Source organism: Cheilinus undulatus, linkage group 18 (assembly GCF_018320785.1).
Source record: "Cheilinus undulatus linkage group 18, ASM1832078v1, whole genome shotgun sequence".
NCBI classification, from domain to species: Eukaryota; Metazoa; Chordata; class Actinopteri; order Labriformes; family Labridae; genus Cheilinus; species Cheilinus undulatus.
In genome coordinates, this window is record NC_054882.1 from 2,566,353 (window position 1) to 2,590,280 (window position 23,928).

Consider the following 23,928-nt stretch of genomic DNA (forward strand, 5'->3'; position numbering starts at 1 on the left):
TCTGCTGCTGCTGCACAAACAGGCTGAATAGTTAATGACATTTTAATCCACTACCAAGCCTTTAATGGAATTAAATCATTTTACTAGCTCTGTCTCTTTAAAACCTCCTTATATTCCAGGTTTTGCAGTGTTTCGTTACGTTTGTGGTTAAAAAAGTTTTTAAAAGTTTGTTCTAGATTGCTTCAGCCTGCAGCAGGAAAACAGGCTGGAAAGTCAGCAACCTAAACTTTGGAAGCAAAAGCTCTAAAAGTTCTTATTTTTACAAATAACAGGCTTGAGTAACATGAAACAGCATTGCACAGTCACTGCATTGGATAAATATTTAATTCTCTGCTCCGTGAATTTCTCCTTAACCCTTGTGCCCTCCTCAAATTTACTACCCTCGAGGCAAAAATGTACATGTACAAAAAACGGCCATTAAATCAGCACACGTCAATATTTTTTTCTACTTTTTTTTTTTTCAGAAATCTCTTTAACAACTTCAGACCTGCTCAAATCTACCAAATATTCAATCATTTTCAAGATTTTAACCCTTTAAATGCCAGTTTGATTATTTGAAATATTTCATTTTTTACTGCAAAAAATGCAAAAACTGAATTATTTTCCATATAATAAATAGTAGAAAGATGGGGCTTTGGGGGTGATGAGAGTCTTGGATGGGTCAACGGTTAGCAACAAAATTGATTTGATTGCATTAATATTTTTTACGTAAGGTCAGAAATACCCTCTGGACACCTTCGAGGCTAAAATGCCTCCATTGACTTCCATTAAAACCAGGTTTTTTAATCTCACTGTCATTGCAGTATAAAATCATGCATTCTTTAATGTCAGCATTTCAATGTGAAGAAGTCTAGTGAAATTTGACATTTTTACCATATTCCACCAGATTCAACCATTTACTCATTGTAGGACCATGCACCACATTCTTCTATTTTTGCCTGTTATACTATGGAGAGTTTTGTGTGAGTTTAAAAGGGTTAAAATTCTGAGAATTATTGAATGTTTGGTAGTTTTGAGCAGGTCTGAAGTTGTTAAAGAGATTTATGAAAAAAAAGTAAAAAAAAAATTGATGTATGCTGATTTAATGGCAGTTTTTTGTATGTGTACATTTTTGCCTCGAAGGTGTCCAGAGGGTAGAAAATTCATTGAGAGAGTCTGAATGACATTTAAGAGTAAAACATGTCAAAAATAAAACTGACAAAATGATCACAAATAAAAAATAAATAAATAAAAGTTGAGAAAAATGGCCAAAAATGCACGAGGAGGAAACAAGGGTTAAAGAAAGTATGACATCCAGTGTGGATATTATTAATGCACAACTATGTTCACTTCAGAAAACTAGAAACAAAATCTCTAAGTGAGAAAAGTGAAAGAAAATCAGGAAAATCTTCCAGTCTGACACTCCTGGTGCCTTGTCATTTCCCTCTCTCCTTATTCCAGTGACAAGAAGGAAAATAAAACAGGGTGATAGGGAAAAAATGACACATTGCATAATCCTGCATCAGTTGCAGGCTGTCTGTGTTTTTGACTAAAAACATGAAAAAGAGTGTTTATGGGGGATTTATTATGCAAAAACCACTTTTTCAGGCTTTTCTAACAAAAATATGCACCTCTGGCCTGTCCACAATCCTCTCAGGTAGCAGAAAAATCCATCTCCTCCCCCCTCTCTCTCTCTCCACCTTTCAGAAAATGTGTGCTGAAACAAGCCATTCACAGATTTTCCCCTCATGATGTCATGTGAGGAGTTAGCCCCGCCCCCAGGTGCAGTTGGCCCTCCCAGCTTGGAAGAAAGTTCCGCCTTCTTCTCCTGATCCTCCTCTCAGCTGGCAGCCACATCTATGAAGGCACATCCATTTCCTGAGAGGGGTGTGGTCAGGGGCGGAGTCAGAGAGCTCAGTGGCATTTAAAGCCACAGACACAGAAACGGCTCGTTCTGAGCAGGGCTGAATCAGAGAGTTTTTAGACATGCAGAAATCCAATACCAGAGTGTTTTTTCAGCAATAAAACTTCAGAGGCCTGTTTGGGGGTCTCTGAGACCAACATAAACTTGTCTTAAAGGGGTAAAATATGTCCCCTGTAATGTGTAATTGGGCACATTTGCTCTGGTGTAAGTGCAGAGATCAAAACCTGCTGAAGAAGATGACATTTTCATTAGAAAGAGGTGGAAACTCTCTCTAAATCTCCTGAAACTTTAAAATCGAATCCACATGAAGCTGAAGGTGAATTATGAGCTGATTTAAACTCTCAGCAGCAGGAAATTCTGCACAGTGAAGGAAGTTTGAGTCCTACGAGGCTCCGTCCCTCTCCTGTCTCCGCCTAACTCTGACTAACATAAAACCCAGCAGCGCGTCCCGAGAAAACACCGAGGAAGCTCCCCACTCTCCTGTTAAAGCAGTCTCAAACACATCTATAGGATCCAAAACGGAGCAAAACAGCGGGTTTATTTCATGCGCGTGGCGTCTCTGCAGCGCTCCGTCTTCCTCGGGGGGAAATCTTGCTGCAGTAACAAGCCCGGGCAATGCAGAGAAAGTGCCGCGGGCTACAGCGAGCAGCGGCACAGCGGCGCAGGCAGGTGAAGACGGGGGTGAAAGTCAAATCTTTTCACTGTAAACAAAACCCCGGGAATAAGGCAAAACAAACACACAGCGGGGGAATAAAAAGCAGCCTGTGTTTGCTCTGGATTTGAGTGATTCTTAGCGGGCGCCACAGGTGGGTAGCTGTCCAATGAGGTGAGGGATTTTCAGTTATGAGGACAGATAGACGAGGAGAGGAGGGAGTTATCAGAGAGAGACTGCTGCTATTGAACGCTCCTCAAAAACGGTTTGAACAGTTCCCGCCGAGCCGTTTGGGACCGTGACGTGTCGCCGCTCGGGTACGTCACGTGTCAGAGACGAGGCACTGATGTGATGGCAGCCGGGGGATTCGCCGGGACGAGGAGTGATGTGGCGTCTGCTGACAGGCTCCTGCGTGCATTCAGGAATGTTAAAGAGAGGCCAAATGAAGAGTTTAAATGTTTATCTGGATGTTTTGTTGGCTTATTCTCCAGGTGGGATCGGCAGAAGCCCAGCAGTGACAAAAACTGATTTATAAAAGTCAGAAAGGTGCTATCAGATGAAGCTCTGCTGCTGCTGCGCCGTTTTATTCCCTCCTGAGACCAAAAGGAAGCCGTCTGACTCTTCCCAAACAGCACATCGGCACTGACACTCCAGATAAAACACTAAATACTTTAAGACACTTCCAAAATCTTCCGCAGGTGGAGAATTCCTGCAGTACGGAAGGCATTCTTCAAGTTTAAACTCAGGTTTAAGAATCTGTGTTCAGCAGAGGGGTTGGTTATCTCCCCACAGGCCTGCTCCAATCAGGATTCCTCTGATCCACACTGAGATCATGGTTTTAAACATGATTACTCATGTTCCACTCAGACACCACTTTGTTTCTGAATTCTGAACCATTAGGTAAATTTGTAGTCTGGCCTTCGGGGACAGCCGCAGCTGTGTAGAAAAATCTGCAGGTTATTTTGCATTTTCAGGTCCTCTAAACCAGAATGGTCCCATTAGGGTCGGTGTGTTAACAGCCAATGAGGTAAGAGAAGCAAAAACCTGAAAATGAGGCATTTTAGGTTTTTTTACTGTGATAAGAAAGAGTGGAGAACAGAAACCCTCAGATTTTCTCTGATGTGCACGAGGCGCCACATTAGCGATGAGCAAGGCCGATCTGGCAACTCTTGATTCAGAGTCTGGTTCCATTTGGTCTATGTGAACGCAAACATCCTGTCCTTAGGCAGCATGCTCCAGACGGATGTGGAGGGTGGACATGCCTCAACACTGCATCCCAATTACGACTTAAACCTGTGAGTTTGACTTTCTATTTCATATCTTAACCTTTTCAGTTCATCATTTTAACTTTTACCACACATTTTGACCTTTTGGATTTAAAATTTTAAATCTAAGTCATATTTTCACCTTTTTAACTAAATATTTCAAATTTCATTGCATGTTTTGACCTTCCAATTCATAACTTTGACTTTTAATCTCATATTTTTACCTGTTAGACCAAAGAGTTAAATAGTTGAAAAATATCTTTGCAAGAGTCACAATCTAAGTGGTGAAAAGTGGCAAAAACGGCTTGAAGTAGCAATAAAAGTAAGTTAAAGGTGGTAAAAATGGCCAAAGAACAGCAACAATGAGTGAAAATGGGGGGAAAAAAGTGAGAAGTGACTAAAAAGTGAGTTACAGGTAACAAAAAATGGTCCAAAAGTGGCAAAACATGGCATAAAAGGAGAGAAAAGTGACTAAAATGGGCAAAAAGTAGTCAATAGTAGCAAAAAAAGGGCAAATAAATAGGAAAGAAGTGGTATTAAATGGCAAAAAAAAGAAGGTAGCATAAATGGGCAAAAAATGTTGAAAAAGGGCAAAAATGGGATAAAAGTGGCAAAAAGAAGTTGCAACAATGGGTAAAAAAATATGGAAGAAGTGGTATTTAATGGCAAAGGTAGCTTAAATGGGCAAAAATGGGAATAAATGGTGAAAAGGGGCAGAAATGGGGGAAAAATATTTAAAAATAAGACATAAAAGAGTCACGTTGAGTATTACTGTGTTAGACTCAAAATGTATGATTTGAACTCATTTTTTGACCTTTTAAACTCATTATTTCTGACTTTCTATCTCATATATTTACTTATTAAAACATCATTTTGACTTTTAGTAATGTGTTTTTATCTTTTTAACTCATTCATTTAATATTTTAATCTGAGAGTTGGAGCTCTTAGACTTATCATTTTGACTTTTTTAAATCTCAGAAGGTTATTTTGCCCATAATTTATCACTGGTGAGAATGAGTTGGCAGTATTAAGGTCAAATGTTGACCCTGTTAGGCCCTAGGTTGGACCTAAATTCAGAACCCAGCCCACGCTGTGATTGAGTTTGACACCGCTGCTCTACATCAGTTTAGCCGATCCCTCGATTCTATGAAGGTAAATCAGAGTTAACTTTCATAAACCCTGGGCTGTTTTTCCACTCTGAACTTTTTGGGGTTTCTGGAAGGTAAACAAGGTTTCAGGTGAAATTAGCTAAAAGTCGACCTGCTGATTTCCATCAAACAATCCTCATCAAACATTCTGACTGTTGATTTCAGGAGCAATCAGACAGATGGGCCTCAAGATCAATGCTCCTGGACTACAAACATCACATGACCACATCAAAAGATCAGTGCAGCTCGCAGACGCACACGGGCTTCCTGTCCAAATCTATGCAATCCATTATTAACATGTTTCCTGCCAGACAAAGACACGGGCAGATGATAAAACACAGAGAAATAAAAGACAAAATCAGAGAAAAGGTTAAATTATTGAGCTCTCTCTCCTGGAGAAAGACGGAGGGAGGAAGGAGAGGAAGAAGGAGGATCTATATTGTATTGTTTGGAAAGTAGGTTACTCTGAAAGGCAAGGTGAGACAGGGAGAGTGGCATCAAAGAGCAAAGTCGGCGACACTCCAGGAGTCGACTTGTGCGACACGAGATGGAGAGAAAACTCGCAGAGGAGAGACGAGGAGAGAGAGAGAGAAATAGAGGGAAGAAAGGGACAGAAAAAGAGCTTCTGGAAATGTCTTACTGCAGAAAAAGTCAAATAATGCAAAGTCTGGTACCGCTTTATTGGATCATAACAGACTCAGGAGTCCTGAGCTGCAAAAAAGGTGATATCTGAAGCTCAACGAGATGCTTCAGTGTCATTTATCACACTGTTAGACCAGACCTATTATTACAGGTATTAAGGTTGCTCAGCCAGAGGAGTCAGAGTCTAGTTGGAGGGATCTGACATGCTCTATGAAAGATAATCTTTGTTCAATTTTGCATTAAAGTTTCTAAGTATCCAAGTTTTTCTAATTTCATAAAGCAGGGTTTCTCAACCTTTTCAGCCTGGGACCCCCAAAATAAAGGTGCCAGAGACGGGGGACCCCCACTGTACCTGGAGGTGGTTGAACCGCCATGCACATTCAAGAATAGTCATGTGGAGACAAGGCTGCCCATAAGGAGGGATAAAGTGGAAGGTTTCTGGGATCCAGCCAGACTGGGGGCCCATGGAGTCACCAAATCCTGGTCCACTGGGAAGTTAAGCTTAAAATGAAATAACTTTTGTTAAAAACATATTTAAAATGGGTAAAAATTGCTTCAATTAGTAAATAATAGCAAAAAATTATGGAAACGGTGTTGAAATTGAATTTTTAAAGAACATAAATGGGTTAAAAGTGGCAAAAAAAAGCCAAAAATTAATTAAATTGGATAGAATGGGTTCAACACGGGGTCAAAGTGGATTAAAAAATGGCTTAAATGGCTTTAAAGTGCAAAAAAAATGAGGAAAATTAGGTGGACTGGGATGAAGAATTGATATAAACTAGCAAAAATGGAATACTTGTGGTTAAAATTGGCTAAAAGGGGTGTAAAAAAGTGGTTAATAGTGGCAAAAATGAGGCAACAATAGGCAGAAAGTGGCAAGAATTGGCTTAGAAGTGACAAAAACAGGCAGAAAAAAGTGGTGGAAAGGGTTTAAAATTGACACGAATGGGTTTTAAGTGGCAAGAATGTGCTAAAATTGGCAAATTCTGTGTTTAAAAGTGATGAAAAAGGGTTAAAATTGATCAAATTGGTGCAAAGTGGCAGGACTGTAATTAAGAAAATATTCTTAGTTTTTTAAGGCTTCTGGTGACCCCCTCTCAGTGTCTCGTGACCCCCAGTGGGGTCCCGACCCCAAGGTTGAGAACCACTGTCATAAAGGATAGGATATGTGTACGTCTAATTCTGACACCGTCAAGGCCCAAACATACTCAGGCGGAACAGACAAATATTTTTCCACGTCAATACTTCACATGTCCTTCACCAACATGGCATACTCCTCTTCCTCGTCTCTTGTGGCATATAATGGCCGTACGTACCACTGTTAATTTTATGGCTTTGCAAAGCCAGCACGCTTCGTCAGTGTTGGACGCCATGACAGAAAAATGTAAACAACGCGCAAGGATTGTGGGAAATGTAGGATTTCATGGAAATTTCACAGGAAACTACTATGCGGCAGTGCGCTCGGCTGTGGAAGCTCTAATGACTGCGGACATTTTGCGTGGAGTCCGCTCTGCTCACAGTACGCTCCAGTATGTTCGGGCCTTCAGAGCAGACAGAGTTTGTTGATGTTGATCACAGTCATGCCAGGTAAACCTGTGGATCATGGTTACCGCCGCCAAGGAGGTCATGTGATCGGGAGGGTTGTTCATTTGTTCGTTTGTTAGCAACATAACTCAAAAAGTTGTGGACGGATTTTGATGAAATTTTCAGGAAATGTCAGAAATGGCATAAGGAAGAACTGATTAGATTTCGGGACTGATCCGGATCACCGTCTGGATCCAGGACTTTTTGAAAGCATTCTGTACTATTGGGAGATAGGGCTAATGGTGGAGGTCTGCGCTGTTACCACTTTACACCAGGAGATGGCGGACATGAGTAACTTCAATCCCAGCAGCATTTTTGGGTGTGTTTCTATTCACAGATTTGGAGTTTATAGAGTTTGAAAGACACACGCTCTGTCGAGGAGACGAGTCGGAGCGTGACAGGGAGAAAGACAGCGAATAGTAGCGAGAATACTCACAATGCTGGGAGGAATAGAGGAATATTCACCCTCTGACATGACTTCCAGCTGTCAGGCGAGACCATGGGTGAGACTGTCAGTGCATCTATTGGCACCGGCAGGTAATGCATCCGCCATGACAATCTACACGTAGTGAAACCAATGCTTTGCCTCACTGTGTTTCCACCCGACCGGGGAGGGAGTAATCGGCGAATGCCGTGGTGGGGGGCACACGGGGACGTGGTGGGGGTTCAAAACACCGCGAATAGTGATGGAGATCGGGAATGACAAACACCGTGGAGGTAGACACGTGATAGAAGCCTAGAGTAGAAACTGCACAGCCAATGGCGGTGGAGGTCACCTAGTGATGTCAGAATATGCGAATTAGATGAGTGAATTTACTCCCATCACAAACTTTGGGTCAAACTGAAGATTTTTTAAAGGATTCTTTACTATTGGGAGATAGGGCTAATGGCGGAGGTCTGCACTCTCTGAGTGCTCTCCTAGTTAGCGTTTGCATAAATGTCCTGATGATACTGATGAATGCAGATTCATCAACTGCCGATGCTGGACATTATTAAAGCAGATGAATTTTTCCTCCTACTGCACAGACCTACAACACCGTAGCTGTAAAGCCCCAACATTTAAACCTGCACAGATATCACGGCTGATCCAGCCCTTCTTTAAAGTTCTCTCTCTCTTCTAGAAGGTAGTATTTGATTAACAGCAGCGCCCCGGTCCATCTGTCTCTTTTAGTTTACACTCAGCTCACCTCCACAAACACACGCAGAGTTCACACTAAAACACACTTCAAAAGAACCAAACACACAGGCAGAAGAGGGGGAACACACACCCCGCTATCACAGAGGAACACACACTCTAGAAGAGAAAGCAGAGTGTGTTTTACATGGTCATTTACAGCAGCAGCACACACTCAGAGCGGTAAACAGAGCAGACAGGTGGAGTGGATATCAGGGGCCTCTGTGGCCATCAGGCTCCTCCACCATTTATCTCAATTTCACCTTCTAGACACACCGCACTCACAGAAACACACAAGAACACACACATGCATGCACTTTACATTAGAAAAAAAAAGCAGCCTATGGAGTCAGAGAAGCACACAGAGAGGTCCGGGTCCAGAGACGGAGCTTTTTGCACTGGCAGCGCCCACAACTGCACGCTCAGAGCGCTTCTACGTCATTTTTAAATACAGAAAAATCTGGTGCACAATGAGGATTTGTCATATTTACCTTTGACCTCAAAAATGCAACCAGTCCAGCCTGAGTCAGAGCAAACGTTTGTGCAAAGTTTGAGGAAAAAGCATCCTAAGAGATCACGTCAGAAGAAAATCCTCAACCTCCAAAATCTAGTCAATTCATCCTTGGGTAAGGGTCAAACATTTATGCAAATTTGATATCAGTCTGTCAAAGCTTTCTTAAGATATTGCAACAGACGGAGGGATCGCCCTAAAACATAACGACTCTGGACTCTGCTTTCATTGATATGGAGGCATAAAAACAGAAAGACAGTGACTTTGTGGCGTGCTGATTTGACTGAAAACACTCCTGAGTTAGGAAAAAGTGTCAGACGGTGGAGGGCTCCTTTTGCATGCACATACACAATATTGCCAAAAGTATTCGCTCACCTGCCTTGACTCATATATGACATCCCATTCTTAATCCATAGGGTTTAATATGACGTCGGTCCACCCTTTGCAGCTATAACAGCTTCAACTCTTCTGGGAAGGCTTTCCACAAGGTTTAGGAGTGTGTTGATGGGAATTTTTTTTACCATTTTTCCAGAAGCACATTTGTGAGGTCACACACTGATGTTGGACCAGAAGGCCTGGCTCTCAGTCTCCGCTCTAATTCATCTTAAAGGTGTTCTATGGGGTCAGGACAGGTCAGGACTCTGTGCAGGCCAGTCAAGTTGATCCACACCAAACTCTCTCATCCATGTCTTTATGGACCTTGCTTTGTGCACTGGTGCACAGTCATGTTGGAACAGGAAGGGGCCATCCCCAAACTATTCCCACAAAGTTGGGAGCATTGAATTGTCCAAAATCTCTTGGTATGCTGAAGCATTCAGAGTTCCTTTGACTGGAACTAAGGGGCCAAGCCCAGCTCCTGAAGAACAAGCCCTCACCATAATCCCCCCTCCACCAAACTTTACACTTGGCACAATGCAGTCAGACAAGTACCGTTCTCCTGGCAACCACCAAACCCAGACTGGTCCATCAGATTGCCAGATGGAGAAGCGTGATTGGTCACTCCAGAGAAGGCGTATCCACTGCTCTAGAGTCCAGTGGCGGCGTGCTTTACACCACTGCATCCCACGCTTTGCATTGCACTTGGTGATGTATGGCTTGGATGCAGCTGCTCGGCCATGGAAACCCATTCATGAAGCTCTCGACCCATTCTTTCACAAATGCTTGTAGAAACAGCCTGCATGCCTAGGTGCTTGATTTTATACACCCGTGGACATAGAAGTGATTGGAAACACCTGATTTACATTATTTGGATGGGTGAGTGAATACTTTTGGAAATATAGTGTATCACCAAGAAAACATGCAAACAGTAAAAAGGAACCATATCCTTGCATTAGCAGCAGCTGTAGACCTGACAATCCTCAGAGTCAGAGCAGTATCTCTCCCAGGAGTCCTGCCGCTCTTTGATTTTGAGAGTCAGTTTGGAAGAAGTGGCATTGACAAGAGGAGCGTTTAAAGAAACTTCTTCCCAACTAAAAGCACAGACACTGAGGGCAACACTGAACTATGCACAGACACCAGCAGCTATGAACGCAGACCCTAATTCACCCACTTCCCTCCTGCTCTAATTCCACAGTAAACACTCCTTCTGCACAGATCTGATGCTGGAGTTTGTCATTTTTCGAGCCGTGTATGAGAGGCTTTTCCTGATGCGAGTGTGTGTGCTTGTGTGTGTGTTTATGTGCGACCTAGGCGGTGTAAAGCTCGTCCTATAATGAGCTATTAACCGTCGTCTCCTTTCAGCTCTCCGCCCGACTCCGACACAAATCCCTCCTTTATTCTCCACTACTGTAATCCAACACACACACCAGAGCAGCACCCACAATGCATCAGCCTGCAGTTTACTTTCTGTTAAATCCTTCCTTTCTCTGCGCGCTGACAAAGACATCATAGGAGACGAGAGAGAGAGAGGTAGAGACGGCAGATTCAGGGATATTAAGACGGAGCAAAATAAACACATAATACTGCAGACAAACACGACGCTAACAAGCTGCTGTGACGTTTTAGTGAAGAGATCTCACAGAGGAACTCAACTCCAGAGTGTCGGCTCAGATACGTCTGCCCTTGGATTTCAGAAACGGTTCAGAATATCACTGATAGGTCTGCACCATCAGCCACAACATCATCCTGTCTGTGCTGATTTTACCCCGAGTTTACAAAACACTAAATCATCTAGGGTAGGGCTGGAGATTGTTAGTTTTACCGTTATTGATGCCCTCAGTCAAGGCCGCCCAGGAGGGGGGATAAAGGGGCAGATCTCTGGGGCCCAGCCAAACTGGGGTAAAGTAAGAGCTTAATGCTTTCCACAAAGTCTGGTGGAGGGGCAGGACGGTCCCAGGACAGCCACACCAGCAAATATAAATAACTGCAATAAATGCTAACTAAAACCTGCTCATAAATAAATATTCACTGCAGAAACATCATGTGTTTCTCGACAAAGTGGCCCTGACTGAACTAATGCTGATGAACTAAAACATGACTGATTATTGGGTTTAAATACAGACGTATAACACCAACCTGGGTTTTTCCCACCCCTAGTTATGAGTCAGATTTTCAGAGAAATCCATTTAGAGCACTGATCATCAACTGGTGGCCAGAGGGCCATATCAGGCCCCCCAAAGCTTCCTGTCCGGCCCCCAGAAGATCATCAAATTCAGAAAAGGAGGAACAGAAGATGTTGAGGTTTTAAGAGCATCTTTGGCTTTAAATGTCTGCAGCTGTTAAATCCAACCCAAATACAACTAATATCTAAATAGTTGTAGAATGACTAATAGTTGATCTGTCTTTAAAGAAATTCACTTCTCAGCTCATATTAGTAAATATTTTGAATATAAATGTGTTAGGACTGGCAGAATTACTGTAAAGATGGCCAGGTAAAGCAGTGAAGAGGGGTTAGAGAGTGGAAAGTGGGTGATAAGTGTTGAAATGGGTTGTGCAGTTGCACAAAGGGACCAAAAAATTGGCAGGAAAAGTGGAGAAAAGATGTTAAAATGTGGCAATGTTTGGTAAAAGAAGAAGAAAATGGCAACAGAGATTAAAAACAAGTTCAAAGTAGCATAAAAGGTGCAAAAACAGAAAGGACAAGGTGTTAAATAGATGAAAAGCAAAAATGTATAAAGGAATGGCACAAAGGGGATAAAACATGAAGGAAAAGAAGTTTAAAGAGGTTAAAGAATGGAAAAAATCAGTTAAAGGGACAAAAAGTATCAAAAATGGGTTAAAAAGTGGCAAAACTAAAGTAAATATAGCCTGGTAAAGTAGTGAAAGGAGGATAAAGAGTGGCACACAGAGACAATAAAAGGCAAGTAAGTTGCAAAAAGGGGTTAAAGAGTGGCCAAGTTAGCAAAAATGGCAAAAATTGGTTTAAAGTGGTAAAAAAAAAAAATACTGCAGAAATGGCAAAGTAGGGAAAATGAGACAAAAATGAGTAACAGAGGGAAAAAAAGAGTCAAAAGTATCAAAATGGGTTACAAAGTTTCAAAAATATAGCAAAAATAGCCTGGAAAAGTAGTGAAAAGGGGTTAAAGAGTGGCAAAATGGGTGAAAAGTGGAAAAAATTGGTTTTAAGGTGGCAAAAATGTTGCAGAAACTGCTGAATGAAGTAGTGAAAATGGGCTGAAATGAGATACAAATGAGAAAAAGAGGAAAAAGAGAGTCAGAAGTATCAAAAATGGCAAAAAATCTAGCAAAAATAGCCTGGCAAAGTAGTAAAAAGGATTAAAGACTGGCACACAGGGGCAATAATTGGCAGTTAATGTTGCTGAGAGGGATTAAAGAGTAGCTAAATGGGTTAAAAGTGGCAAAAATGATGAAAAATGGGTTGAGTGGCAACAACAATGTTGCAGAAATGACTAAAAGAAGCTGTGAGAAAGGGTATAAAAGTGGCAAAAATGAGTTAATACTGGTGCTAGTTTGGGAGGGTCCACTGTCTGGGATTTTTGGGGCCCAGCCAGTCCTTTGGGCGGGCCTGTCCCCATGTGGCCTGCTGCTTTATAGATAATAGGTAAAGCCTAGAAATTTCCTCAATTTGAAAGGAAATACAAATACAATAATATGTTCATCAGACCATAAACATTTAATTTTGTACTCGATCCCTGATTTAGAGCGTTGTATTCTAGTTTGTAACATCACATGAGAATATTTTCCACCCTCAGTCTGAAGGCGAGCGTTTGTCGTATTTGTAGTTTCCTCTGTCAGTGCTGCAGAAACATCAGAAATCTTCACTGGTTCTAACTCTGTCTCCAGATGAAACCATTATAGGCTAAAATAAAGATCCAACCTGAATGATCAAAAACATCAGTATGAGAAAGTCACCAATCATCTCTAGAACCAGAGCTCCGCCCACCAACACCCATTATTTCAGATCCATAACACCACTCAGCTCACACACACACACACACACACATTACTACCACTACGTCTCTACTTCTACTGCTACCAGGAGCGCTCAGACACGTTACCATGGTGACGAGGTGTGCTGCTGGCCGGCCAGGTGAAGGGTCTTGGGCCGGGCGGCGGAGCAGCTGCCCGCATTAGCCGGCCGCTCCCAGTAGGGGTCACTGTGAAACAAACAAAAAAATGTGGAGAGGTTCTTTAACGATGAGAAACAAGCAGCGGCAGGAGAAGAAGAAGGCGGAGCTTAGAGAGAGAGAGGGGGAGGAGGAGGAGCGGGTTAGATGAAGGTGCAGAGAAAATTACAGCAACTTAAAGGAGTCTTGAATGCAAAAGAAAGACGAGCTTTATCTTTGCTGCAGTTATGAGGAAAAGTTGGGCATCTCAATCTCAGTGGAGCAAAATTAAACCTTTAAATTTCTTCAAGTTACGAGAGCACACGTTGAGATTCTCCACAAACATTCAATGCAAAAAAATACCCTTGCTTTATTATTAAACACACACACTTTAATTTTTTTATCTAAATTTTAAACAGCATTATTTTACAGCTACACCAACTCAGGCACTGTTTTAAAAAGTAGCTAAACTCTGGTTCAGCTCAGGTTTATCTACCCTCAAGTTTAAAAAAAAGAAAAGAAAAGAAAAAAAAAACACTTTAAAGGGGACTTTTTATGCAAAACTCACTTTTTCAGGCTTTTCCTGCCTGTCCACAATCCCCTCAAGTACCAGAAACCCCCCACCTTGCAGAAAATGTGTGCTAAAACAGGCCATTATCAGATTTCCCCTCATGATGTCATGTGGGGATAAGCCCCGCCCCCAGGTGCAGTTTGCCTTCCCCACTGGGAAGGAAGTTCCGCCCTCCTCTCCTGGTCCAGCTGAGAGCAGGATCAGGAGAGGAAGGCGGACCAGGAGAGCCAAATCCATTAAGCCACATTACTTCCTGAGAGGGGCGTGGTCAGGGGGTGGAGTCAGACAGCTCATTAACATTTAAAGCCACAGACACAGAAACAGCTCGTTCTGAGCAGGGCTGAAACAGAGGGGTTTTTAGACATGCAAGGATCTGATACTGGAGTGTTTTTTTCAGAAACAAACTTCACAGGAATGTTTTGTGGACCAAAAAAAACCTGCAACTCCCTTTTTCCAACTGTCCTCACACGCCAAAGTTTATGCTGCCTTTGCTGATCTGATCACCACCATCATCCTCTGAGTCAGACTTACCATGAGCCACCCTAGTGTTAAACACTCTTACATGCTTCTGTAGAAGACAACTTCACATGATGCCATGAAAACAGGATTCTAGAACTACACTACCCACAATGCTGCAGTGCCACTGCGACATCTCTGATTGGTGCAGTCCACCAAAACCTGCAAATTTCAGCGACTTTCTGCTACTTTAGTTGTGGAAAAAGTGAGTGGTGATGTTGAGCTCCGTGCTGACTGAAGCTGGCATGGGTGCAGCACAGGGGGAAAACGGGTACAGATTACCGGGGCCCCATCGTAGGGAGGGGCCCTTAGGAAGCCTGCAATGAAAAGTGTGTTTTTATTTATTTTGTCATAGTAATAGGTGTCATTATACAGACATACACGGGCTTCTGTCAGGACAGGATGGAGCATTTCACTTCTACTGCAAGTTTTGCAATGATTTTAAAAAGCAGATCCACCTGACTCAGTGTGCAGGTTTTCTGTGAGCTCTTTTTTGTTTAATCAGATTTGAAAGCAGAAGAAAAACTGAGTGATTGTGCAAAGATCAGGGCAGCTTTTGTTCATGCATAAACCTCTTGTATTTATCACTAAGCTGAAATCTAATGTCTGGTCTGCGAGGGATTTTGAAGCTGTACCTGTTGTCTCTGCCGGTCACCTCAAACAGCTCCTGTCTTTGGAAATATTTAAAGAATAAATACACCTCCAGTCTTCTCTGAAAGTAAAACCCAGGGCTAGCTGGGACTGGAAGTGACACGGAGTCAAATAGAAAATACAAAGCCGGCCCAAAGTGACTGTCTATGCACAGTGAATTATTTGAAATTTACACACCCACCGAAGACAGGCTGTCAAAACCCATGCCGGGATGGATTTTTCATAGGGAGAGGGGGAGCGAAGGAGAGCCGAGGAGAATAAAAGAGAGGAGGAAAAGATCGGCGGGCGAGAGAGAGAGAGGGAGAGGCAGTGAAGCGGTGCCGGCTCACAGGAGAACATTAGCTGCACGGTGTAGCGCACCATAAAACCATTGACATTGTCGGTCTTGCTTTGTGGACGAGTATTATTGTAAAACACAGTTTTCTGAGGCGAGCCGGCCGCTATTGTTCTTGTCAGAGGGTGAAGTGAGGGCAGCGGCGGCATAACTTATTTCAGCTTTAAAGCTACGGCAGGAGGCAGAGAGTTGGTTTTTAAATTAAAGCACAGAGATGTAAGTCCAGAGATTGTATTACTTTTAGATTTGATCTCTTGATGCATGACTAGGAAACATAGCGCTGCTGTCGGGGAGGACGAGGGAAAAAAAAAAACAATAAAGGCTGAAAAAGAACAAAGACGAAAAAGCAGGTTTGTTCTCAGCGAGGTCGGTCTACTTCACTGATTATACAACCAGCAGGTTCAAAGACACGCCGAGTCCGAATCAAAACACAAACCATCAAATCAGCGCCGTGTCCTTGGAACACTAACGTGCACCGTTCAGTTATTCAGCGATTTTAAAGCAGGGCCCTGCCGATTAAAGACTAAACCACCAGAACACGTTTAAACCAGGAATGTGGAACTGATGAGCAGTCAGGGCCCAAATCTCAGCATATAAGCACAAAATATTTAATTCTGCATTAAAACATTCTTAATGGCTGCCTTTAAATGTTGAAGCCTGACTACTGTGGCTGAGGTTTGGCTGATCTGTCATAGAAATTTACTGATATTTAATCTTATTTCTGGAAAAGTGATTTTCTAGGCGTTGTAGTGAAAAAGTGCACCTTTGCTCAAGGCCGATGACAGTCAGCTTCTTGGTTCATTTTAAAGTTAGTCTATCGTAACCATGTTTTACTTCAACCTGAAAAATACACACTCATATACGAAACATGTTTGGTTTTGTTTGTTTTGTTTTTTAGCTTGCTTTGCTGTAAATAATGTGGCTGAGCATGCTGAGCTGAACTGAGTGGAGAGTAATTTTAGACTCAGAGGTAAGCTGGGATGTACACAAATGTCAGGATGCTAAAGAAAAAAGCAGAAGGAACTAAAGTAACTTAAGGGAAAATAACGATAACACTGGAAAAAGAGGATAAAAAGGTGAAAACTGGCAAAATAAATGTGTTAAAAGTGGAAAAATGGTGGGAAAGAAGTGGCTACAGATTGGCAAAAATGTGTTCAAAGACACAGAAATGGAATAAAAGCAATAAAAATAAGTTAAGAAAGGCAAGGAATTATTAAAAATGACAGGAAACTGTTAAAAAGTGGCAACAATGGGTTAGAGGCAAAAATGGGCAAAAAAATTTGCAAATAAGTGGCAAAAAAGGCAGATAGAGTAGTCAAAAGTAGGGCTGTCTAACGATTAAAATTTTTAATCAGATTCATCATGATGACGGATTACTCTGCATTAACGCCTTAATTTTGACAGCCCTAATAAAAAGTAATTAAAAAGTACCAGAAACAAGTTAAGAGAGGCAAAGATAATGTTCAAAACAGGTCAAAATCTGTTTAAAGGGGCAACAATAGTGGGTGAAAATGGTGAAAAATGGTTAAAGAGCGGCAAAAAAATTGTTGAAAGAAGCAAAAAATGTGATAAAAGAATAAAAATAGGTTAAAAAGGCAAAAAAGATTAAAAAAAACAAAGCCATTATAAAGTGGCAAAAATGTTGCAAAAGTGCCCTCAAAGGGTAACAGAGGCAAAAAATGGGCAAAAAGTTTGCAAATATGTGACAAAAACAGGCAGATAAAGTAGTCAAAAATGGTTAAAAAGTAGTGGCAAAACACATGAAAATCTGTTAAGTGGCAGAAATGGGGAAAATGGTGAAAAGTGGCTACAGAGTGTCAAAAATGTGTTCAGAGAAGCAAAAATGTGAAAAAAAGAAACAAAAATTGGTGAAAGAAGCAAAAAAAATTATCAAAATTGGGCGGGAAAATAGTGAAAAGCTGTTAAAAATGGCCAAAAAATTGTTAGAAAGTGGCAAAAATGGGTTTCAGAGACAAAAATGGGCAAAAAAGTTGCAAATAAGTGGCAAAAACAGGCAGATAAAGTAGTCAAAAGTGGTTAAACTGTAGCAATAATGGGTGAAAGTGGCAAACATGGTGGGAAAAAAGTGGTGAAAAGTGGCTACAGAGTGGCAAGAATATGTTCAAAGACACAGAAATGGGATAAAAGTGGCAAAAATGGGTTCAGAAAGGCAAAAATAATTTTAAAAAATGGGCTGGGAAAATGGTGAAAAGCAGTTAAAAAGTGGCAACAATATCAAAAAGTGGAAAAAATGAGTGAAAGTGGCAACCATTAGTTACAGATTAAAAAATGAGCAAAATGAGCAAACATGGGCAGCTAAAACAGTGAAAAACGGTTAAAAAGAACTAAAAGTTGGTCGAGGAGTAAAAATGGGTCAAACGTGAAAAAACAAGGATGCTAGCATAGATGCTAATGATCTAACACACCGGCATTGATATCATTAATAAATCAAAACTAGGGAGGGCCCATTGTCACTTTTTCATTCTATTCTATTTATTTATTTATTCATGGAGCCTCATCAGGGTTCATTACCATCCAAATGTGATTTTTTTTTTTTTTTTTTTTTTTCATTTAAATAAATTTTGGAAGCCTAAAATTCAAACATGACACATGAAAAGAAAAAATCAAATATTTGAGAAAAAAAGAATCATACTTCTGTTTGTTCTGCAGGAGTTAATATGGATCAGTGTACTAGATATGATCAGAATAAAGCCTTTGAATTATAATTATTCTCTATATTTTCACCTTTTCATCCCTCTCTACGTCAAACATTTTATATAAACACAAACAAAATGAGCCGTAGACTTTTTAAATAAACAGAAGAGCTTTAGGGAAACTACGGACACAAACGCTGCTGCACGAGCTGAAATTCAGTAAGTGGACTTTAAAAGCCTCACATAGAGAAATAAGACGACTCCTGGGTAGACGCACATCAGCAGGTAAACAAACACTCCATCAGGATAAAATGGCGGCGGTAGGGGAAAGTCGAACCCTCTACAGCCGGGCTAAATTGCAGACAGCGAAGGGGAGATCTGGGCCATTTTTCAAGGCCGACTGTATATTACAAATTGGCTGCAGGGGCATTGTCTTCGGAAACACACGCACACACCAGCGCACCGAGTGGAAAACTAATCCTGGCTTGTCCTGTTGGAGCCCACAGAGCTGCAGAAATCTGCCCCTTTCTTCCTCTTTTTCAACAATTTCCTCAAAATAAAGCGTGTGATTGAAAATGTGTCAGGTTAGCGTGCAGCGGGGACGCCACACACATGAACACGGGGGGACAAGAGACATCCGCAGACCCAGTCCTGGTCTCTGTTTACCTGCTGTAACCCTCTGTTTTTTTATGAGGATGTTAAACCCTGGGAGGGCAGGGTCAAATCCACCACCAAACACACAGAAAACACACACACTCTACACACACACCCACACACACACACGGCGTCCCAGCTGGTGGGGTTGTTTTGGTCCAGGTCTGACCAGTCAGTCTTGCTTCAGTGCTGCAGTAAAGCTGGAGGAGGGTCTAAGTCGCAGACTAAATCCCTGCAGAAACACAAAGTCGGAGCTATCTTTGTCTATCTTTGTGAGGACCGACATCAGAGCTAGATCTACAGAGACCCGGGTCTGAACTATGGAGACCAGGACTCTAATATCTATCAGGGTTTTAACCTCCTGAGATCCGGGTCTGAAGTATGGAGACCAGGATTCTAATATCTATCAGGGTTTTAACCTCCTGAGACCCGGGTCTGAAGTATGGAGACCAGGACTCTAATGTCTATCAGGGTTTTAACCCCCTGGGTCTCGGGTCTGAAGTATGGAGACCAGGACTCTAATGTCTATCAGGGTTTTAACCTCCTGGGACCAGGGTCTGAAGAATCGAGACCAGGACTCTAATGTCTATCAGGGTTTTAACCTCCTGAGACCCGGGTCTGAAGTATGGAGACCAGGACTCTAATGTCTATCAGGGTTTTAACCCCCTGGGTCTCGGGTCTGAAGTATGGAGACCAGGACTCTAATGTCTATCAGGGTTTTAACCTCCTGGGACCAGGGTCTGAAGAATCGAGACCAGGACTCTAATGTCTATCAGGGTTTTAACCTCCTGGGACCAGGGTCTGAAGTATGGAGACCAGGACTCTAATGTCTATCAGGGTTTTAACCTCCTGGGACCCGGGTCTGAAGTATGGAGACCAGGACTCTAATGTCTATCAGGGTTTTAACCTCCTGGGACCAGGGTCTGAAGTATGGAGACCAGGACTCTAATGTCTATCAGGGTTTTAACCTCCTGGGACCAGGGTCTGAAGTATGGAGACCAGGACTCTAATGTCTATCAGGGTTTTACCCTCCTGGGTCCCGGGTCTGAAGTATGGAGACCAGGACTCTAATGTCTATCAGGGTTTTAACCTCCTGGGACCAGGGTCTGAAGTATGGAGACCAGGACTCTAATGTCTATCAGGGTTTTAACCTCCTGGGACCAGGGTCTGAAGTATGGAGACCAGGACTCTAATGTCTATCAGGGTTTTACCCTCCTGGGTCCCGGGTCTGAAGTATGGAGACCAGGACTCTAATGTCTATCAGGGTTTTAACCTCCTGGGACCAGGGTCTGAAGTATGGAGACCAGGACTCTAATGTCTATCAGGGTTTTAACCCCCTGGGTCCCGGGTCTGAAGTATGGAGACCAGGACTCTAATGTCTATCAGGGTTTTAACCTCCTGGGACCAGGGTCTGAAGTATGGAGACCAGGACTCTAATGTCTATCAGGGTTTTAACCTCCTGGGACCAGGGTCTGAAGTATGGAGACCAGGACTCTAATGTCTCTCAGGGTTTTAACCTCCTCAGACCTGAGCCTTTGTTTGGAGAGCATTTTAATTTTCTCCCACTTATTTGGGATAAATACATTCTGATAAGTTCAAACATCAGTCTTGTCGTTAAACAGGAAGTTCTTGGAAATTTTCTTTTCCAAAACGCCAAAAATTCCATAATTAAATAAAATGTATTTGAAAATTTTTAAATATATTTTTAAAACATCTCATGAAAAGTACCCAAATATTTCTTAAGATAGTCATCAAATCTTTCACTGAAAATTCCTCATAAAACCTGAAAATTCCAATAAATATATTCCTCCAAAATTCCATGCAAATTCCTGAAAAATTTCAAGCAAGTTCCCTAAATATTAAAGTAAATTCCTCTTTAAATTTCTTCACAAATTCTAGAAATGTTACCACATACCACATCCAGACAACGTCTCTGTCAGGGAAGGCCTCGACTATTTCAGCAAGACGATGCTAAACCACATACCACATCCATCACAACAGCATGGCTTCACAGGAGGAGAGTCCAGGTCTTGAACTGGCCTACTTTCAGTACAGACCTTTCAACGATCGAAAATGTTTGGAAAAATCAAGCTAGAATCCTACATGAGACAAGAATGGGACAACATTTCTCTCCAAAAACTGCAGCAAATGCACTTACCAGGCGCTAACAGACTGCTACACAATGTAAACATGGCCCTGTCCCAACTTTTTTGAGATTTGTTGCTGCTGTCAAATGCAAAATGAGCTTTAGTTTTCATGAAATGAAAGAATATTTCAGGTTGATTATGTTCTATAAGTTCTAGTGAATAAAATATGCGCCCCAGCTTTTTTGGAATTGGGGTTGTAGATAGAAGCATCGACCTCAGGTAAAGGTGATCATGTGATGTCAGTGACTGGCTACCAGCTTGGTTTATTTTTTGCATTATTATTATTTTTTTTTCTCTAAAGGGCAAAAACAGGCCTCCATACCTGCCCCTTCAAAATAAAATTAGATTACAATAAATTAAATAAATGAGGTACGCTTTGACTCTCGGGGTAAAGGGGTCGGTGCACATGCACTCTTTGCTCCCCCTCTGCACGTGCACGCTCATCAATCTTGGGTCGTCATTTCAGGACTCCAGAGAGAGACTAAAAATAATCCTGATTTTATTTATTTAAAGCCGTGGTTTTCAAAGTGTGAGGCGGGCCTCCCCTGGGGGGCGCCACAGAGCTTTAGGGGAGGCGCAGAACCGTAAACCTGAAAAAAAGGTGATTTGCTTTGCTAACCTCTGCTGTGCATGGAGCAAAATGGATAGACTTATAGTTACTATAGGGACTATAGAGCAGTGTTATTCAACCAAAGAGCCAAATAGATGAAAAATACCTTTGCAAGAGCCACAATCTAAGAGGTGAAAAGTGGCAAAAACAGCTTAAAGTAGCAATAAAAATAAGTTAAAGGTGGCAAAAATGGTCAAAAAGTAGCAAAAAATGGGTAAAAAGGGGCGAAAATGGGGAGAAAAAGTGGAAAAATGGTCAGAAAGTAGCAGAAATGGGTGAGAAGTGACAAAAAATGAGTGGAAAGAGTCTAAAATGGGCAAAAAGCAGTCAAGAGTGGCAAAAATGGGCAAAAAAAGAGGAAACAAGTGGTATTTAGTGGCAAAGAGTAGCTTAAATGGGTGAAAAGTGGCAAAAAAGGTGAAAAAGGGGCAAAAATGGGTTAAAAGTGGTGAAACATAGGCAAAAAGTTGCTAAAAAAAAGTGTCAAAATGGGAAAAAAGTGGGAGAAAAAGTGGTATTTAAAGGCAAAAGATAGCTTTGATGGGTGAAAAGTGGCAAAAAAAAAGATGAAAATGGAAAAAAAATGTTGCCAGTGACAAAAATGGGACAAAAATGGCAAAAAGACGTCGCAAAAATAAGCAAAAAAATTGGGGAAAAACGGGATATTTAATGATGAAAGGTAACTTAAATGGGCAAAAAGGTGAAAAAAGGCAAAAATTGGGATAAAAGTGGAAAAAATGGGGAAAAGTGGAAAAAAGAAGTTGTAAATTGGCCAAAAAAATATGAAAAAGGGGTATTTAATGGCATTATAACTGAATCAGAGGGAAAGGCAGATGTTTAAGGACATTTGCAAACCAAAATATCCAAAATATATTAATGTTAAAAATGTTTGAAGATTAGACATAAATGTTTGAAATGCCTTTTTTTTTGTTTGTTTTTCAGTTTGAATCCTTTTTGTGGGTGGGGGTCCATCGAATGAATAATTTTTCTTAGGGGAGGTTCACTCTCTCATCCTTTGAAAACCCCTGATTTAAAGGCAATGAGACTTTCATATGCAAATTTTCACAACCTTCTTTTTTATAAGTTGTTGCTTTCCTTGTGTGTGTTGTCCTCTGTCAGCTCCTGCTGCAAAACTACTTTCCCGTTGTGGGACAGTGAAGAGAATCTGAGTCTGAATCAGTCATACACACTTCATTTCAGCATCTAAACTCTCCTAAATTTCCCAAACACTCCGCCCACTCCTCGAGCTGCCTTTAAATAAGAGCGTCTCAGTAAAGTTTGCACACATTATCAGTGAAATTCGAATAAATCCAGAGCGTGCAACACTTGTGCTGCAGAGCGGCGCGCGCGGCCATAATGGATTCTGTCATTTGAAATGGATGAAGCTCCATTAGAGAGCGGAGCGGTCGCAGTGCTAAGTGTGATGAAGGGCGAAGCTTCTGCATCTCTCTTTTTGTTTTAACAACGACATAAAGAAGCAGCGTCCTGACTCACATCTTTACAGGATTTAATCCTGTTTCAAAATCTGCAGAAAAATGAGAGAAACGGACTCAAAAACATCAGAAATCTGCAGAAATCTGAGGTGTTTCTCTTGGCCGCTGTCGCTGTAAATCAGCCCCTTTCTCATCGACTCTTCGTCACCTTTCTCTCTCCATTGTTGTCATCTCTCCCCTCCTCCCTCTCCTTCTGTTTTAAAGCAAATAAGGTGTAGAGAGCGTCACACAGATGACATGTTTATTAATCACCTCTTTAGCCAAGCTGGCGGCCTGATTTACCGCTGATTTCTGAGCTGTCACCGCTGAGGACAGCCGGCTGACATTTACAGGTAGAAGCACTCTACCCTCCTTCTCTGTCTCCCTCCTAAACACACAAACACTAAAGCACCAGCTCCAGAGCCTCTGCACATGTGCAAATCATACACAAACACTGGAGCGCTATAAATCTGTGCATGAAAGCATGAAGGAGCAAACATACAATCACAAACATGTAGACAGGCGCTCTGTTCTCCACGGCACTACCGTTTCTAACATTTAAATCAGTTCTGACATGTTTCTGTCATGTTCTCTGCGTGCAAACACACCTTTAACACACTCTTTCCCACCTCATACACACAAACTAAACAGCTGTCATCAGCATGAGGCTTATTTCATGAAAGTGCCAGAGTTAAAGAAGGTTTACTGGTTTGAAGAGGCTCATAAGTTCTGAACCTAACGTTCACCAGTACTGGAGACTTGTCACAACTTAGCTCAGTTATACAGTCATGGATGAAAGTATTGTCACCCCTGAAATTTTTCCAGAAAATACACCATTTCTCCCATAAATTGTTGCAGTTACAAATGTTTTTAGTATACATGTGTTTATTTCCTTTATGTGCATTGGAACAACACAAAAAAGCAGATGAAAAAAG

General features: G+C 41.7%; 1 protein-coding gene across 1 annotated transcript in view; it reads right to left on the minus strand.

Moving 5' to 3' along the window:
• Window positions 1-23,928, minus strand: part of LOC121526387 (neuronal PAS domain-containing protein 3) — a 471,697-nt gene that overhangs the window by 323,344 nt on the left and 124,425 nt on the right. Inside the window, exon 2 of the mRNA XM_041812958.1 lies at window positions 13,337-13,435. Coding sequence (XP_041668892.1) covers window positions 13,337-13,435 — 99 coding nt within the window. The remainder of the gene's footprint in view (window positions 1-13,336; window positions 13,436-23,928) is intronic.